At 46.3% G+C, this 20,465-nt stretch overlaps 1 protein-coding gene across 1 annotated transcript in view; it reads right to left on the reverse strand.

Moving 5' to 3' along the window:
* The window catches only part of KCNMA1 (potassium calcium-activated channel subfamily M alpha 1), a 753,854-nt gene that overhangs the window by 228,421 nt on the left and 504,968 nt on the right, over positions 1-20,465 (reverse strand). Inside the window, 4 exon segments of the mRNA XM_032608356.1 lie at positions 5,648-5,739; positions 7,355-7,525; positions 9,547-9,622; positions 17,562-17,637. Of these exon segments, the coding sequence (XP_032464247.1) occupies positions 5,648-5,739; positions 7,355-7,525; positions 9,547-9,622; positions 17,562-17,637 (415 nt within the window).

Consider the following 20,465-nt stretch of genomic DNA (forward strand, 5'->3'; position numbering starts at 1 on the left):
TCCCCTAGGACATGACCTCCCCAGGAAGGGGAGGAACTTGTTGAAACCCACAAATAAGGCACAAATTTCATTTTGGTCAATGATCTGTCTGTCCATCCTGGAGAGCCCCTCGTTGTTAGACATGTTCAAGAGGTAAATACACTTGCAGTCTAATCAAATGGGAAAAATCAGGAAGAAATGGTTTGGCCCGTCTCCACCTTTTTGTCCTTGACGCCGAGGCCAGGCTCCTTAGAGGCACTAGGTAAGCAGAAGGGGGAGAGAGGCCCAAAGTGATGCTCGTGGTGCCTTTCTCTTCCTGGTCATTGTGTGTGCAATGTTCTGGCCCTACTGTGGGTAGACGTGGAGGAAAGGATACAATGATAGGATCACGGAGTTTAGAGCAGAGAGGGGTCTCAAGAGATGATCTAGAGAAGCAGCATGGCCCAGCGGAGCAGACTGCCCCTGGGTTCAAATCCCAGATCAACCCTTTACTAGCTGTGCGACGTCAGGCAAGTCACTGCAAATGGAGATGAGAGTAATACCTTCCTCACATGGTTGCCACGAGGATGGGGAAGGATGCAAGCGTCTGTAGATACAATTTGTAGTAATTATTACTGTCACAGAAGGCAGTCCCTAGGGCTTGGGGTATATAGATTCGTGTTCTCATCTCCAGAAGTCTGTGGCACTCCTCGGTCTATACAAGGAGGAGGTCTAAGAGAAGCCACGGCATTTACACTGCACTGTTTTGCTCTAAAACAATCTTAGGTCGTTTCTGTCTTTGCCACACAGCTTTCAAGACAGCTTTCTTGAACTGGAGCTAGAGCCAGGTTAGTCTGTGACGACTATTCCCCTACCAGAAGAGGGGCGCAGACTCCTCATGCCGCTGGGGGATCTTCCTCCTAGTAAGTTACATTCAGCTTCCCATCCCCCTTTCCCTACTCCTTGTTCTCAACTGTCCATCTCTCTCTCTGTGTCCTCCTAGCATTTGGCTACCAGGAATCAGTAGCATAATCCAAACCCACCCATCCTCCCCTCTCCCAAACACCTGGCCTGGGACTCCCTCAGTTTCGGGCCCCAGGAGCCCGTCATGGGAAGTACAATGTCTGGATGGCTCCCCAGCCCAGCTGCCTCTGACAAGGGGGTCAGGGCAGATGGATTCCTCTCTCTGGCCGATTATTTTCTATGGCCCTTGGCCACGTGACCTAGGACCAGGATCTTGTCAGTTCTCATACACGAACTAGGAGTGCACTGAGTCACAAGCAGAGGAGAAACCTCTGGGGGAAACAGCAGGGGCTGTGGGAAGAAGAAGAGGGAGCTGGGACCCCAAAGGCCATGGGAGCCTCACCCCTCCACTCCCCCACCTCTGAGCGGCTTGGAGCTTACAGGAAGGGAAGGAGGCGGAGGCAGTGGCCTTGAGAGGCAGGCTGGGCTTCAGGAGAGCTACTCTTCTGAGTAAGATCTGAGGTCTCAGCCCAAGAGACTCACTGTCCCCAAGACTTCCGACTCAGAGAGACTGCCTGCCTTGACACTGATTGGACCTTTGGTTATCAACACCCAAGTCCCTATCTCATGAGCCCCCCTACCACATAATGGCTAAACTAAAGAAGGACTCACACGCATCTCCCCACATCTACTGTTGGCTCTAGGTGTCTTGTGGGAGGTCGGGTGAGGAATGTTGATGAGAACGTTGGCGTGAGCCTCTGTGGGCCCTGGATGGCGTGTCGCTGGTGAGGATGCTCTGGGGATGCTACGTGAAGTATTTACGTTATGTCAAACACACAGATTAGAACTGAAAATGAGGTGCCAACGAAATCTTCATATTCTCCAATATCCTGAAATTGGGTGTAGCGTGAACAAAACCCCGAGGTTCTCTACCTAAATTTTTCTTTACTTTAAATAATCTTTGAATTTCCAAGTCGTGTGTCTCCTCAGCTTTGGGTTACATGTTACCTTGAGTTCTCTGACAAGTTAATGCATTGTTAGAGAGGTTATTTCTGAGCAAAATGTGCACACGTAAACAAATTCCTTAACTATGTATATGTTTTAATTACTTTCTGGGCCTCCATCTGATGAAATCTCAGGGAGAAAAGATACACGTACGTGTGTCCATGGGTATAGCACATATATTTATGCATACACGAAAACACGGGGCGAAGTGCGCTATTTTAAGAGTCTGAACTCTATCTTTCAAAAAAGTTTAGCTGCTTTCCTTTTGCAAATGCATTTAATTTTATCTGGAAACTTTTTGACATTAGAAATAGAACAACTGTAGTTTCTCATTACGTTTGCTGCCAGAGTCCATGCTTGGTTGCTCAACTAAAGACCTTATATTGCTAATTACTACCACATGCCCGTATCCCAAGCGAAAGAAAACTTATTGATTCTGACAGCCCATTCTCTCAACACTGAATTCCAAATGAAAACTCAAATTTTGGCCAAACATAACATTTCATCAATCTTGTTCTACTGACTGGAAAAACAACATCAAACAAAGGGTGCTAATGGCCCTTTATTACCGTTCCTTTCCCAGGCTTATATTTTCTGATGAAAGATCTAAGTGACCAAAGGGCTTCTTTAAACTACTTAGTAATTAGCTTTTGAACCAGGAAACAATGCGTAAAGTAAAGTGAACAGTCCCGGTGCTGATGACAGAACGTACTTTCTGTCCGCAGGGTCGGAGGACCTCGGAGACCCAGAGTGAACATTAAAAGCAAAGTGTGCATTTTCATAAAGGGAGAAGAAAAAAGAGAGAGAGAGACAGAGAGAGAGAAAGAACCAGGCTAAAACCGGTGATAAAAGATGCTGATGGAGTCAGAACAAAAGCTGCTGGAAGTCTGTGATCTCTAGCCGTCAGCACGTGGGGGTGGGGGGGGGGGTGGGGGGGTGGTTTGAGTGGAGCTGCCAAGGCCAAGGGACAACCGGATGGGACTGGAGCGGGTGAGCGACCGTGGGTCTCAGGGCCTCCTCTGGGTCACCCGTCAACAAAAGGCACCAGCCAGCAGGCCCACCCACACTGGACTATGGCAGCTATTTTGGAGAAAAAACAAAATGTACGTGGAGTGAGAGTCAGGAAATATTTTCAACGTTGACGTCAAGGCAATTGATTTTATTGACTTCTTCAGGGGCAGTGAGTGAGAGGGGAAGGCTGGCTGAGACAGTGGGGTGGGGAGGCCATAAAGGCAACCTGAGCCCTCGGAATGCCTTCTGCTTTACGGAGACTTGTCCGCACCTTCGAGGCAAAACGAACCGAGAAGCTGTTTTCCTCTTGGCACAGAAAAAATGAACAATGGAAATCTCTGGACTTATTTGGCCTTTTGGATCCAACCAATGGCCCAGAAATCGGAACATCTTGGTTCTCGTCTCATCCAGGGCTGTTATAATAATAGGAGGAGGAGGGCCCCATCAGAGGGAAGGTGGGGAAACTTGCTGCCTCCACAGAAAAGACTCCCACTGGTCTCCTCTTGCCCACTGGCCTCCATGCCTTTGAAAGGAAACGGGTGTCCTGTGGGTAGTTCCAGAAAATGAGTCCTTTTTTCCATCTCCTCATTTTCTGAATGGAGGACTGGACACCTGAGCTCGGGATGCAGTGAGATCACTGATGGGAGAGGAGGTTGTTGGCTCCTTCCAATGTGACCGATGGATGGAAATGCGATGCTGCCGCTTTTATTTTTCTCTTAAAAAACAAAATAGGCTATTCAAGAGTTCATTTTAAAATGTATGAAATTTAAAAAACAAAATCCTAGTTCTGTGATAGGAACTTCTGTGACTGGGAAGGAAAATGATAATTAAAATAGCCTGCATCTTTTTCAAATTCTTTTCCCAATTAAGTTGTTACAGAATATTGAGCAGGGTTCCTTGTGCTATACGGTAGGTCCTTGTTGGTTATCCATTTTAAATACAGCAGTGTGTACATGTCAATCCCAAACGCCCTAACTATCTCTCCTCCCACCGCACCCTTCCCCTCTGTTAACCATAAGTTCGTTCTCTAAGTCTGTGAGTCTGTTTCTGTTTTGTAAATAAGCTGAAAAAGAATAGATACATGTATATGTATAACTGAATCACTTTGCTGTACACTAGAAACTAACACAACATTGTTTATCAACTGTACCCCAATATGAAATAAAAAGTTAAAAAAAAAATCCTGCATCTTGATCTGGGATGTAGTTCCTGGGTTTGTACATAGGTACAAATTCTTGAGCTGTACATTAAAGATGTGTATATCTTACTGCATGGAAGTTAAAACGAAAGCAAAAACTCAAAAGCAAACAAAGCTGAGTGACCAAGAAAAAGCTTTAAAAAGAAAACAGTACAGGGACTTCCCTGGTGGCGCAGTGGTTAAGAATCCGCCTGCCAATGCAGGGGACACGGGTTCGAGCCCTGGTCCGGGAAGATCTCACACGCTGTGGAGCAACTAAGCCTGTGCACCCCAACTACTGAGCCTGCGCTCTAGAGCCTGAGAGCCACAACTACTGAGCCCACACGCCACAACTACTGAAGCCCACCTGCCTAGAGCCCGTGCTCTCAAAACAAAGGAAGCCACCACAATGAGAAGCCCGCGCACCGCAATGAAGAGTAGCCCCCGCTCGCCACAACTAGAGAAAGCCCACGCATAGCAACGAAGACCCAACGCAGCTAAAAATAAATAAATAAATATATTAAAAAAAGAAAGAAAGAAAAATCAAAGAAAACAGTACAGAATGGTTGCTTCCGCCCTGCCTGCCTCCAACCTTCTCCTCTCCAGACGGGAGGACAGAGCAGTCGAGGCCCTGCCATCTACTTAGGAGTAAAACTTCCGGTTGACAACGGACCCACACATTGACACTGATATTGACAAAATGACGCGAGCACAAAATGAAACAGTCCTCAATAAGAAAGCATTCACGAATGGGAAGCCAAACAAAAGATGCATCAGGAAGAGCGTGCCGTGCCCTGACGTACCATAAATATGGTATTTCCTGCCAAGAAGGAATTTCAACTGAGTAATCATTCCCTTTGAGGACTGGTTCCCCGGTGGCCACAGGGCCGAGGTGACCTCGATCTTGCCCTCCTTAGGACTTCCCTGTGAGAGTAGGAGCCCGTGTTACGGCTGCACAAAAACCCCACAGGATGGCATCAGTTTCATCTGAGGGACCGGAACGTAATCACTCACCTAACGAATATAAAGAATGAGGGAGCTGGGTTTACGTGTGACGGATGAGAACAGAAAATAGGGCCCCAGTTACACGTGGACCCCTTCCAGGATACATCTGTCGTATCTCTTGGAAAGATGTTGGGGGGGAAGAGAGTTGTGAATGGGAACAAGCCTCAGGAGTTGGTCCACGTGTGATAACTTCGTGGGGGTAATTCTGACATCACACCCCACACAGGATGTGGCCCTTCGGGGGGGTGGGGAGGGGCAGGATTCAGGTGCCTCCGCCACAGGGGCTCTGAAAGTCACTCAACCACATCTTTTTTAATGCAACTGACTTACTTTCTGCCTCCATGTTTGTTAAAAGTCCCGCCGAATTTATTCCGATTCAGGATGAGAGCAGCAATTTCGGGCACGTAGCGGGCAAACATTGCCTACATGCATGAAACAAAGAAACGAGAGCCAAAAAAAAAAAAAAAAAATGGCATGCAGAGAGGATTCTACTGCAGTGGAAGCAACAAAACCTCTTGGCATACTTACTTTCTTCCACTAACCGCACTATAGGAGCCCCCGTATTTCTTGCGGTTTCCTATTAACTCTATGATTTCAGGGACGTAGCTGGCAAACATGGCCTGAGGAAAAGATAGGAGACAGAAAAGAGACTAAAAAGACAGGCCAAAGAAAGGGGGTGACCTTTTCAGAAGTGGGGGGTATTAAGATCTGAAAACACAAAAGGGCTAGAACTACAAAGGTACCTATTAATATGTTAGGTTGTAAAAAAATAAATAAATAAAAGCACAAAAAGGGTAAGCTCCTGAAAATACACAGGACAAAACAAACATTAGCCAACCTAGACAACTAAAAAAAAAAAAAAAAAAAAAAAATCAGTCAAGAAAAATGTAAAGGAGACAGGAATAAATAAATTGATATCTAGTTCTTCTTCCTGAATAGAAATAAGGGAATGCACACATGCCGGAAAAATCACACACACACACACACACACACACACACACACACACACACACATTATTTCAAGAGAAGCCCTTTCTTTCTAATTATAGTTCACATGAGAATCTATGCCTTTATGAACGATTAAAGACAATAAACACCAAAAGAAGATTTAAAAATATATAAACTTTTCCACTAAAAAAAAAAAAATCACTAAAAAGCACAAAACGTAAATTTAAGAAATCACATAGGAAAGGATAGCAAGGAGAAACACAAATCTGCCATGTTTTGTCCAACAAACATTGTGCTTGTGGCTGGATAAAGGGGTCTCATCTGCAGGGACCTCACGGGTGCTGCGAGAACACTGTGCCGATGTACACACCACACGTACATTTATATACATTTTCCAAATGTATATGCCGTATGCATACACAACAGAGATGTGGATGCATTAAATAAATGCATGTGCGGTGTACATATGTGAAAGCTGTGTGTGATTTTAGGGTCTTAATCACTTACCTCACACACAGCAAAAATCTAAACGTCAAATGAGCTACTTTGAAAGACAAAATGCAGCCACCACCGACGAGTTGCCAGAAACCCCTCTTGAAAAGCACAATACGTCATAAACCACCGTGATGATCTGCACAGAGCAGAAGAGCAAATAGTGCAACTTTCTGACTTAAAGAGGGGGAGGGAAAATACCGTGTAAGGGAGTTGGTTGGCTGTTTACAAAACCATACTCTGCTCACGTAATGATGTCCATCCAGAGGAGACCAGCGGGCTCTCCTTCTTCCGGGGTGGGGACACTCCTCTTTAGAGCAAGGCCCCAGCCACAGTGTTTGTTGGAAGTTCAGGGAGGGGGAAGGGGGCAGGGAGCTCTTGAAACCGCAAACTGTCTACAGAGTATCAACAGTATCTACCCCCCCCCCCCCCCCCGTCAGGTGACAGCAGTGTCCTTGCAGAATATCAGAGGCTGAATTACATTACAAAGGCACAGACACTCTCACTTGATCAGTGAGCATCGCTTTCTTAAGACAATTAGGTTTGCTCCGGGCTAAATGGCTGTCCCTCACAAGGACACCATGCCTGGGTCTCGGGGTAACAAATCCAATATACCAAAGAAATATGCAGAAAAGTCACCATGGTGTTTGGATTGACTTTAACCGGATTGTAACGCTAAGGCAGTCGCTTGCCTCCAGCGCAGAAACACAGTCTCAAATACACAGCTTTCAGAAAATGGATAATAGAAAAATATTAATGACCACAAAAATCAACATTGTAAGAAAGAGTTTTTACCAGTCCCCCGAGGATGAAGAAGACCATGAAGAGACGCCCGAGCGTGGTTTTTGCATAAACGTCCCCGTAACCAACAGTGGACATGGTCACCATGAGCAAATAGACACATTCCCAGTAGGTAAGAGCCTGGTTGTTTTGGAAATTTTCCCATGGGTCCCCTGAATTCTCCACCTAGAGGAAGGAAGAACATTACAGGCGTAATAAACCAGAAACACAGAAGCTCCGGCATCTAGGTTGTTTCTGGATGCACGGCATCCTCGGCCCGGGGAGTTTGCTGGCCTGAACTGAGCTCTGTAAGTAACGCTTACAACCTCTGAGCAGGTAGTGGAGAAGGTGGAGTGAAAGCCACACTGACACGCCTGCCCAGCTGATTGGGGCAGAGAGGGGAAGGAACTGAGGAACATATCCAGAGTCCATTCTCTTCTCATTGTTATAAAGATCTGAGGCCAGTTGAATTTTAGGGCATTGCCTCTAGCCACGTGAGGCTAGAGGCAATGCACTAAAGGGCCAAAGAGGCCCTTCTCTTGAGTTCCTGCTCAGTCCCAAAGAAATTCTGGACCTTCCCACAGGGGACCTCCTCCTTTCACTGTTTTGACCAAGTAGCTGCCCGAGGGACCTTGCTCCTTCAGATCATACGAGCGAACCCCAAAGAGCATCCCTTGCAGTCTGACTAGGCTTTCCTTGCTTTGCAGAAGACCAGTGATGGCTCTGCCCTGCAAACTGCAGAAAACTCCCTTGGAAGCACAAAAAGCGAGCTCATGAGAACTATCTCCATTTGCACACCCTGTAGACCTAGGGCCAGCAAGCTTAGTCTGTAAAGGGCCAGATGGTCAACATTTTTGGCTTTGTGGACCACAGGGTTCCCTGCTCTCTGTAGGGACAACTCAACTCTGCAGGGGCAGCAGGAAATCGGGCAGAGGCAACAGGTGTGGAGAGCTTCTGCCCCAGGGTTGCAGTTGGCCCATCTCTGCTTTAGGCTCACAAACACTTGCTATCCTCCCATCATCTATGATCTGCCGACAAAGCTGTGAGGCAGGCAGGAGAGACACTTTAGAGGACAGAGGTCCAGCCCTACAATCCACTGGATGGCCAACGCCTGTGACCTGCCAGGGTGGTCCCTGTGGATGGGCAGCCCCAGGCCCCCTCACCCCCGGGGCCTCCAACTCTGGCCTCTTGCACACATCAATGCTTGTCCTCAGTGTGCCCTTTTCATGGAGGTTTCCTGGTGAAGCAGAAGGTACTTCACACAATAGTAAGGTGAGGCCACTGCTTATTGAAAACAGCCAATGAACCCTCCGTATCTGTGATTTTTGGCACTTGGCAGAATTAGAGTGATTATCTACGGGTGATTTCAGCCAAGAACACCATCAGCATAAAGGAGTGGGTGGGAAACCATCAGATCTAGTGACCGAGTGATTGCCCGGCAGTCTTCCTTCCGATGAGAATTCCAAAAATCCCAACGGGAGGGAGGGGTAACAATGCTTCCTTCCACCCCTCATGCGGACAGAGGCTCAGCAAGGGAAAGGCACCTTTACCCAAAGCTTCCAAGTTAGATGAGGCTCCTTCCAGCTTTAAAGGTTTGTGTTTGTTTGAAACACACTTCCCACAATAGCTATGCTCCCTAGAAAGCAGGCAGAAATCTGCCCTGGGAAGGTGAGTACAGCTTGACAATAATATAAGGCTTTGGAGTCGTTAATTTAAAAGAATTAACATTTTTGAGACACGAAGTAACTTGACAAGCAATCAGGCCAAAGAATCGAAGAGGGCTTTTTGTAAGGGGGAAGTGGAGGGAAATTGAGGAATCTGAATTTGTTGTTTACTAAGAGATGGGAGCCAGACGTGCAACCTGGTCGCCAACCTTTTCTGGTGATTGCTGAGGAAGCACTGCCATCTTGTGGTTGGCTGCGGTTACTGCAGACAGAAAAAAAAAAAAAAAAAAAAAAAGCAATGAAAGGGCCCCCATAGCAATACAGGTGAGCTGAAAAACGCAGGTGAAGGGTGTGACCGTGACTCAACACCTGGAACTAGTTTGGGGTAAAAGGATTGGAAATTTAGACAACTGTGCAGTTGCTTCTCGTTTTTTTTTTTGCATTCTACAGCTGGGCTGAAGTTTGTCTCCCAGGTAATAAAATGACTCAGAGAGGACCTTGTTCCAGAAACGCCAGCACTGAAGCGTCTTCAAGGATACTTACCAAATGGATGAACCCGGCTGCTGTTAGCCATGTGCTGATAAATATGGAGAGCAGATTCACCAGCTTGATGGAATTACTGTGCAAGACACAAGCAAAATCCCCAGGTTACAGAAGACGACTCACGTGGGGCTGCCTTCCAGAGGAACAGAGCCTCTTTAGTGCCCACTCCCATGCCCAAGCCCCCAGAGCCACCATAAGGGAAGGATCTGAAAGGTGGCATAAGTAGCTCAGGCCGGAGCCTACAGGAAGATGACTTCTGAGCTACTGAAAGTGGTCCCTAAATTAAGCCCTCTGATGGTTTAAAATGTTTTTCTTAATTTTTATTTTGAAAATCTTTAAATCTACAGAAATAGTAAAAGAACAATAGAATGAACACTCGGATGCCCTTCACCTAGATTAACCAGTTAACATTTTGCTACACTGGCTTTATCTCTATGCACGTTCTCTTCTTTTTTTTTTTTTTCCCTTTTCCTGGCTGAACCATTTACAAGCACGTTGTAGACATCAGGACACAGCCCCCCGAATACTTCCGCACCGAACACCTAAGAAGGACAGTGTGCAAGACAACCCTAATACAATCGTCCTGCCTGAGGAAACTGACACGGGTTCAGTCACAGCATCTAACAGGTTCTCTTAATCTACGTATCTCCAGCTGCTTCACTGATGCGTTCATGCTTTCACCCTGATTCAGGAAGCAATCGAGGTTCATGTGCTGCGTTTGATTATGTGGCTTTAATCTAGGGGTCAGGAAGCTTTTCTAATAAAAGGACAGAGAGTAAATATTCAGGCTTCGCTGGGTCATAAAGTCTCTGTTGCAGCTACTCAATTCTGCTGCTGGAACACAAAAGCACCTTGGGAAACCTGTAAAGGAATAGGTGTGGCAGTGTTCCGGGAAAACTTTATTCACGAAGACAGGCAGTGGGCTGACTGGCCTAAGTAGTAATGGCTACTCAGTTTGCCATTCTCTGCTTTATTCTCCTTTAATGTGTAACACACACCCCCCCCAACCAATACACACACCCTTTTAAATCTGTCTTTAGTGCCAATTTCATTTTCTGTGCACCCAGGCCAGCTGCCATCCAGAATGTCCCATATTCTGGATTTGTCTGACTGTTCCCGCCTGAACAGATCCTGTTTCAATACGTCTTTTGAGAATACCCGCCTGGGATAGCATCACATCAGGAAATTCCAACTCAGTTGCACCAGGTCCAGTCACCTGGTGAAGGTGGAAACGCCGGATGGCGCCACTGAGAGGTGCCCATTTCCCTTTATAATTAATATGCCATCTGGGGAGTGGGACTCTGAGACCATACGAATATCCTATTCCCCAACAACCTTATGCCTAAAAACTTCAGCATCCACCAGTGTTCCTTGAGGAAGATCGATTGCCACTCACGAGATATTTAGCTCCCTTACAGTAGGGGTCTTGTCGGCAGGGACCCTGGGAGCAGCAGGGCCTCTAAGAATCTGCACGGAGTGAGCTGGTCTCCCCTCTGTACTCGTCCCATCTGCCTTCACCCCGTTCACTCCTACTGGGTGTACAGCTCCTCAACCACTGTTGTCAGCAGGTCGCTGCCCTGTCCAAAGGCTCCTTCCTATTGAGTAAAATATTAGGTCCAAATTCCCACCTTCAACACCCTCTGAAGTTTCAGGTCCTCCTGCCATGATTCTTTCTACACAAACCTGGCAACTTCCATCACAGCCAGACTTACTCACCAAGTCTTTGTTTGTGATATTACTCAGCTCGAAAGCCCTCCCCATCTATCCAAGTATTTCCCTTTCTTCAAAGCCTGGTTCAGTCCCTACCTCTTCCTTAAAGTGGTTCTACCCACAGGCAATACAAAGTGACCTACGTCTCCTTCACCTCCAGCTATTCATTGGTAACCCATCCCGCTGTCTTAAGGCATTGTTCCCACCTGCGTAGTGCAGAAAAGAGCTCTGTCTCTTTCAATCTCCCCAGAGGGGCCTAACACTGCCCACAGCGAGGTTCAGCCCATCATCCTGGATGGATTGATCTCCGGCCACTCCCACCTCTTTCTCAAGGGAAACCAATGGTTTAAATGCTAAGAGTTTAAGATCACAGTGATAAGAATGGCTAACACAGTTCTTTCACAGGGCTTACCATGTGCACCACCATTTGAAGTGCTTCACGTATATTAACTCATCAAATCTTCATAATGACTCTATGAGGCGGTCCCAAGGTTAAGAAACTGACCCAAGTTCAACGCAGTAAGCAGCAGAGCTGGGACTTGAACCCAGGCAGTTTGGCTCCAGAGTCTGCCCTCTCGGCCACTACAGTGTAGAACAGTCACAGCCTGGGATCCACCAGAAAGTCTTCCTTGTTGTGAAAGTGAAGCTGTGCCTTCCCCACACCCTGTGTTGAGGATATGAAGAGGGCCAGAGGCTACTGCCCCAGGGAGGATAGAGGCTATCACCACATCCTGTCCCCAACTAGTTGCTCAAGAGGAAGCCAAAATAAAGCAAAACCTCCCTGTCTCTGCCTTTTAGGCCCTCTGAGGTGCATTAACCTTGGAGAGAGAGAGAGACTGATGAGGGACAGGTAGCCAGTGGCAAAGGGAGAGATCTCAGGGCAATGTTCATTTTCTCAGAGGATAGTTAAGTGCCAAGGTGATTCACTTACACAGCCCTGGATCCTTGGAGACTGACAAAGCCGTGTCCCACCGACAACCATGTGGGGCCCTCTTGAGAGATTACAACTATTGGAGCCTCCGAGCCTCACGGTGCTTTGGAAAAATGACCTTATATGGTGATTATTAATCTCTGATTGTCACAGTGATATTAATAGTCCTTAAGGGAGCTCTCTGTTGTGTAGAGAACATTTAATCATTGTTGCTGAAAGAGTCCCTATTTAGCACTGAAATCTGATTATTTTTTATGGCATCTGCATCACTAGAGATGCCCAGTATTAGGAATTTGCTTTTCAAATGAAACTCTATGACCAGGCAATCATCTACAAGCTCTGTGTAAGAGACACAAGATTAACTCTTGGTGGACTTTCTCCATATTCTGAACTTTGAACCTCACCAAGCTGAGGAGGGCTCCTTGGAAAGAGGGAAGGGGTTGCAGGACAGGGTTGTGGGCTCTGCATGGCAAGAGGCCACTGGAGATAGTCATAGACTTCAGGGCCAAGCCCAGGGGTCTGGACCAAAGGGCAAGTTCCCAATGGTTAGAATGACTGGAACTATTCAGGTTCTAGCCCCCCTCAGGATAAGGGATAGATTGTGACGTTAGCATGAGAACCTAACTTCATTTTTGTGTTTTCCATGGTCATTTCTGGGTCCTGCCCCATGAGTTCTCACCGGCCATTAGAGTAATTTGTATCAGTGGACACAGTGAATCATGGTCCACGGGCAGGCACAGAGACTTCTCTGTTCTTATAGATCAGAGACCTTCTTTAGGACTCCGTAGATATTGGGAGAGAGAGTCTGTCTCTGTAGATACTGGAAGAATGAACGTCTGTCTTTTTCCAAGATTATAGCTGAAAACCCAGAACCACTGAGGGCCATCTCTGCTCTCAGTGTATTGAACAAGACATGTATGGGCTGAGACTGAAAACATCACCTCTTTCCAAAAAGCAATACGAATTCATCTCCGTTCTACTTGACGAGGAGTTTCCTCTTTGTTTCTGGCTGAGAATAGAGACAGGGGCCAATGCCCTTATTTTGTTTTATTGTTACGTTTGCTGGACAGGTGTACAATCCCCTCAAAGTCAACTGCTCTGTACCCCACGGAAATGAATGGCCTGAACTATAAGACACAGAGCGAAGCAAAATCAAGTCCTGTCAATTCTAACCCTTACACCTCTCTTCATCCCTCTCCCTCTTCTCCAAAGGCCAGCCCCTAGTACCACTTGCCTGGACAACTGCCTCGTGACTAGTCTCACGGTCTGTGGCTTAGACGTCTTAGACCCACTCTCTATACAACTGGTGGAACAGTGGATCTTCCTAAAATGTAAATCTGACCATGTTCCTCTCCTGCCCAAACCCCTCAACAACTCTTCCTTGCTGAGTCAAACCCACGACATCTGAGAACCTTCACGATGTGGCCTCTGCCTGCAGTCTCTACACAGATTACTCTTTTCAAGAACTTTAACCTTGGAGCCGTTTCTGAGGTAATATATGTAGTGCAGTGATTTCAGTTTCCAAAATGTCAAAAAAAAATAAATGTGTTGTTTAGGTAAATGATGGTACATACATAGAGTGGCATGCTATGTGGGAAATGGAAGTGACATGGTAGAATATTAGTGAGGTTATCTCAACCATCGATGGTGCAGAGGAAACTGTGCTTTATCCTTTCCTATATTGTTGAAATGTTTGCACTACACTTTAATAATCAGAGGAAACAGTTAAGGCAACTACCTTTTTTTAAAAAAAAAAAAAAAGCACTAGGTGCCCCATGTCCCCATCATAAGTATCTATATCTCCATCATCAGCATTAAATGAGGTATGGAATGACAGCCTTTAGACAGAGCTGCTTCCTTTGCTCTAACTGTACGAGGCTGCTTGCCAGTGTGCTGGGCAACGGAGGAACTCCCAAAAGCTCAGACAGTGGCACGAGGTCTCCCAGTGGCCCCTTCAATATGCCATTTATAGGACATGGAGCCTTTGAGGCCCTTCTGTTGGCTGGCAGTTTGGGGAATGACCCTGACGCTGTCCCGTTACTGTGACTCTCTGTTTTCTCTGTCATCCTGTTCACTCTGTCATCTTTTTCCTGATCTCCTCTTCATCCTTTCTGTCTCCCTCTTTCCCCACCCCTCTTTCTCTTTCTCTCCGCACCCCCCCCCCCCCATATACTTCTCTGCCCTGTTTCTTCCCACTTTGGGCCAGGAGAGGCAGCCGAAGAATGGAACATGAAACCACAATTTCATATCATTATTTCAAATCACATTTCAATGTCTCCACCGCTATCCAATACCCCAGGTTGCTGGGGACTGGCCGCTGGAGAAAGTCATACAAAACCCCCGGAAAGATGATGATGGGGCTCCACCCACCCTCCTGGAAGGTCCCTGTGAAAGCAGCAAAGTACAGAGGCGTTACCAGAAAATCCCTCAAGGTACGAAGCCCTACAAGGACCAAGGCTTCTGCTTCTCTGCGGCAGAGCCTGCGGGATCTGTACCTGGGGCTCCCAGAAGGAAGGGGCCGTGACCAGCCAGGCAGCTGGAGAGCGAACGGGCTCAGAGAGCTATTCTAGACCTCCTGAGTTCCCACAATCAGATGAAGGTCCCGTCTGTGCCTGGTGATCAGGCCTCTCCCTGCTCTCCTAATCTCATCTTTCTCTTTTCCTACCATGGAAACCCCAGTCTCCAAGAGCACAGAATTACTCAACGTTCCCCCAAGAGCCATGTTCTACGTGCTTTCCTGCAGCTTCCTTGATCGGAAGTCACCCCACTCACCCTTCCCTCTCACACGCCTAATCTCCAACACCACCAGAATGACACCTGGCTTTCTACAAGGCTCACCGAAGACACCCCCTTTGCCTTGAAAAGATCCCTGACTGCCTCGCACTTATGCCGAGCCCCACTTAATCCCTCTCCTCCATGCCTCCCAAGCCCTGGGAGTACCTGTACCCTCAGCACCAACCACACTGTGGGTCAGTCCTCCCCCAGGAGCTCTCTGAAAGTAGGACTCAATCCTGGCACCCATGTCGCTGCTGCACAAATGGGGGCTCAATTCAGGCTTGAATTCACCCTGATGCTGCCCCTGGTTGTGACAGGAACTGGGACAATCCAAGTGTGTGGTTGTCATGGAAACCACCCTCCCGTAAGACAAGGAGCTTAATTCTGTGGGAAGTGGGGTGCTTGGGGAAATGCTGTTTGGGGCTTAGGATGGCAGACATCCCAGTAGCCTGCCACCCCGTGACTCTCCCAACGTAGAGTCACCTCTTTCCCTCACTCGCTGCTTCAGATTTTCCCCCTCTGCGCTGGGAGAATGAACCCCCATAATTGTGGAGTCATCAGGTGGAATGTTTCCCCAGGGATGCTAGCGCTATTTCCTGCATCCAGAGGAAAGGAGTCTTTTCCAAGGAACGGGAAGTTGGCGGGTCTCTTGGCAAAAGCCTAGAAAAAGATAGTTTACTCAGGGCTTCCCTGGTGGCGCAGTGGTTGAGAGTCCGCCTGCCGATGCAGGGGACACGGGTTCGTGCCCCAGTCCGGGAAGATCCCACGTGCCGCGGAGCGGCTGGGCCCGTGAGCCACGGCCACTGAGCCTGTGCGTCCGGAGCCTGTGCTCCACAACAGTGAGAGGCCCGCGTACCGCAAAAAAAAAAAAAAAAAAAAAAAAAAAAAAGATAGTTTACTCAGATGGCTTATCATTCTCCCAAGTCCAGGAAAGATCCACATGGAGTACGAGGAAGGTGAGAACACAGTTCTCTCCATGTTATTCCTCAGAGTAATGGCACCTTCTTAAAATGCTGGCGTCAGACGATTGAAAGCCCCCTAAACAAGTAAACTCGAAACGGAGAAAGAGACACTATACCAGGTTAGACAGTGTGGATGACTCCACGTAACACCGTCCCCACAAGTATCTCTTAAATACAGTTCCTGGGATTGCCACTGGGTCCTCACCAAGTCTACCCGTAAACATACAGTGTAGTGGAGCAAATATGATACAGGCAAAACTTGAGGACTGCTAGCTTTGTTGACCATTTTAATTTCAAGAGGAATATGAGTCCCTTGCATAGAAAAGTCATAGAAAGGTAGAAATGAAGGTTACTGTCACTCAGAAGAAATACGAAGAATAACGATATTCATTCTATATTAATAATAGTATACACTATTAAATGGAGCGCCAACCAATTCTGACCCCGGGATAATGAAAGTAAAGGGTGTTGGGACACACTGTAGAAGATTTCCATGGCATTCAACGCTTATTTTCTTTTTAACTTGACTAATAGGAAGTGAATTTATTCCCCCATTCACGTAGATGAATAGTTAGCGAGGGGAAACCAATGTGAAATGAAAACAAACGAAAACAAACAAAACACACTAAGACCCGAAGAGGAAAGCCTGTCACATTTGTTGGATGTGACATATTCAGGAAGCTGAGTCCCAGCCTCAGTTACTGGGAAAACAATGCTGAATCCAAGCTCCCCCCCAAATGCAGGTGTATTAATTACAAATCACAAATATAGAGATGTCCTGTTTTTCATCATTTATCAAACACGTTAAGGCCAAGCAAAGAGGAAATGGAACATTAGCAGTGAGCTTCTCAAAGTGTAATTTCCTATGAGAGAAATTTATGACCTGTACTTATTCTCCGTTAAAGGACGTCCAACCTCTTTTATTAGTTTATTCATCAAGGCAGCCCTGGTTTCCGGCCGGCTCTGAGAACCTGCAGGTCCTCAGGAAAGGGGTCTCTGGGGTTTTTTTTTCTCCTGGTCCAGTAGTGTTTTCCAGATCATAATACAGTTAACAGAAGTAGTCATGGTGCATTCGGCGGGCGGTTTTTAGATATCCCCCAGAAGGCAATTCACAGAGCAAGCCCCAGGGGCTACACGGGCTATAAAGTGAACATCTAGAATGTACTTTGAAATGAGATGATTCTCTGTTTGCCGTATGAGGTCTGTGATTGCCTCTCAAAGAGCATTGCTTCCATTGCTTTTATGGCCAGGTTCAATTTCTTAGTTAGTGATGTAATAAAGGGGTGATTTAAAACCTGGGAGCAAGGACTTCCCAATCAATGAGCAGACCTATCCCTCACCCACTGTGCACCTCTCTCCATGGTGCTGCAGCCGGTGTCCAAGCAACCCCAAACAAGGTCCCCCAAAACTGTCTCTACTTCCCCCCATACACAGCTGTTTCTTTCTCTCTACCATAGAGTCCCTGCCCTGCAGAAGACCCTACCTCTAGGCCTCCCCTGGGTTTCTGTGTTAGATCACTCTCTCTGTGCATAAGAGAACTCTAACTTCATTGTGACGAAAGTACACAACACCTGATATTTACAACGTGGCGCTGGGGACCAGAACGACAAAAAAAAATATGAGAAAGAACATCTTACCTTGTTTTCAGGATATTCAGAAACTGCAAAATTTCTGAAAACTGGATCAGCCTGAGAGCTCTTAAAAATCTCAACCCTGGAAAGAGAAATGAAATAGAGATGCATTACCTGCAATGTGTGGTTTTAACGCGCACACGCTGCCGCTGGATTTACAGCTGCCAAGGTTAATGGGATACGAAATCCCTGCAGAGGAATGAAGCATCCCGTACCGTGGATGTAGCTCTTCCTCCTGGTCCTTGACTGGTTTAATCTCAGCTGGTAACCTGACTGTTTCATTAAAGGGGCCCTGTATGGAGCCACTGCAGACGATATTCTGGTGGGCAGAGCCCACTTTACTGAGCTTTCTCATGCGTCCATCTCTGATTTTTTTCTTTTTTTTTTTTTTTTTTTTTTTGTGCGGTACGCGGGCCTCTCACTGTTGTGGCCTCTCCCGTTGCGGAGCACAGGCTCCAGACGCGCAGGCTCAGCGGCCATGGCTCACGGGCCCAGCCGCTCCGCGGCATGTGGGATCCTCCCGGAGCGGGGCACGAACCCGCGTCCCCTGCATCGGCAGGCGGACTCTCAACCACTGCACCACCAGGGAAGCCCCCCATCTCTGATTTAAAGCACTATTTCTAAGTTACATGGTTGTCTGACAGGATTCTGTCTCTGAAAAATACTGGGAATAGCTCAGGGTAACCCTTGTGCTAAGAGCAGATTAGGAACAAGTCAGATAACCTCACCTCTTTGGTGGATTTTCTTTTTTTTCTTTTCAATCTTTATCTGCCGTTCTGATAAAATGAAGAGTATAGCTCACTGTGTTATCTGTTTCCCACAAGGTTCTATATTTTTCTTCCAATCAAAAAAAAAAATCAAATCATTAAGATATCACACCCCATATACTTCAGGATTCACGACTTATAAAATTCTACTTTTACTGAGTGTCAAGATACAGGCTTCTCCATTCTAAATCAGCAACCTCTCTTGAATGGAGAAGAAGAGCCAGTGTTTCTATGTAGCAGGAGAGAGAGGGAAATGGGGAAGGAAGACACAGTTGAGGATTCAAGAAAATACAGATTATTGTTGTGTTTTAATAGCCATGGGTAAAATGTATTTCTGTTGAGATCAAATTTGTGAGTCAGAAACAATCTGAATGACTCATGGGCTTTGAATCTTGGCAGTTGTGCAAGAAAACTGTTTACAAAATACTTTATTACAGCTTTGAGACACTTTCAATATCACACCCACTCCCAAGGGGATTCAAAGCATTTTATTAAGCTTCCACATGTGCCATGTGTGGAGCTGAGCACAGAGTGGGCTAAGTTGTGGACGGGCAGCTCGATGTCCATGGGTGAGAGTTTATTCGGCCCAGTATGTGAGGCAGTAAAGCGGGGAGGCGTGCAGAGTGGTGGGAAGAAGCAGTGGTGATTCTCTCGAGACCCCAGGGTGAATCAAGGAAAGGAGACAGCCCGGAAGTTCTCCCCTAAACAGCTCCATATTGGGCTCAGTTAGATTACTCCTTGTTCAAGCATAAGGTGACAAGGAAAAACTAACTTAAAGCCCACAGACGGAAAAACCCCACTGCTCAAGAGGGACAAAAGGATATGGCTCAAGAGGAAAATTTCTCATCTAAAAGGATTTACCTTCACGGACAGAAGACTTTTTCAGAAAACATCTGCCTTCTGTTCTGAATGATATTCATATTACTTTTATTCAACAAGAAAGTGCAGAGATGAGAAGGGATGTGGATGAAATAAAAGTCTCAGGAGCCAAAAACCCAGTCCTAACTGAGCTGATGAAAGGCTGACTTCACACTGCTAACAACGGGGTGCAGAGGACAGAATGGAGAGGTCATCTCACAAGGCAGAGAAACGGGAAGACAAAAGATGGAACTTAAGATAACAGCAATGGAGTGGAGATCACAGAGATCCAACCTATGAATAAAATGTGTTCCAAAGGGAAGTGCAAACAACACATAGATCGTAAGTAGCAGCCAGGACATCACAGGATTGAACATTCTGGATATGAAAAAAATGACTCAAGATTAAAAGGCAAAATGAACGATTAGCTCTGAGAGACTGACACCAAGAAGTATCTTATTGTTTTTCCCTTCAAATTTCAAGTATTAAAATAAATGAAGATATAAAAATCAAAAAGTGCCAGGGTGAGGAGAGGGTTACCATTAAGGCAATTAAGATCTCATTACATAACAGTAAGTGTTAAGCAATGACTGTGCAACACGCAGAATTTTAAAACAAGGAGAGTCTGACCCAAGATTTTTATGCCCTGTCAAGTAGCTGTTCAACAGTATAAGGGCAACAAAAAATACTTTCAAACATCCAAGTTCTCAGAAAATATACTGTTTGAACAAAACATTTGCAAAGAAGTTCGTTAAGTCTTACTAATCAGAATGGGGGGTGGTGCAGGCTGGAAAGTGAATTAATAAACTCTCCTGTTGGTCCGAAGCATCCAGCCCCACCTGGATGGCTGATCTGACTGCAGCATCACTGTCACATGTTGCTGGGAGGTAAAATAACACATTTAGAAGCTCGAGGTAGAAACAGACTGGCAGTGAGTACTGAAACCAGTCAGGGATATAAGGATGCTTTAGTAACATATTAGCCGCTAATAGTTTCATCCTGAAAAATTGTGTGTGTGTGTGTGTGTGTGTGTGTGTGTGTGTGTGTGTGAGAGAGAGAGAGAGAGAGAGAGAGAGAGAGAGAGAGAGAGAGAGAGAGAGAGAGAGAGAGAGAGAGAGCTTTCATTTATGGAAACAAAAATTGAATACAAATGGCCCACGCTTTGAATGGGATTTCTTTCTTTTCATCGTGAAGAAATGCCTTTTGCATCCTGCACTATTGGTTTGTTGTTTGTCATATTTTAAAGCGACTCACAAAAATAAGATAGAATAAAAACTTTTCTTTT

The sequence above is a fragment of the Phocoena sinus genome, chromosome 16, assembly GCF_008692025.1.
Source record: "Phocoena sinus isolate mPhoSin1 chromosome 16, mPhoSin1.pri, whole genome shotgun sequence".
NCBI lineage: Eukaryota > Metazoa > Chordata > Mammalia > Artiodactyla > Phocoenidae > Phocoena > Phocoena sinus.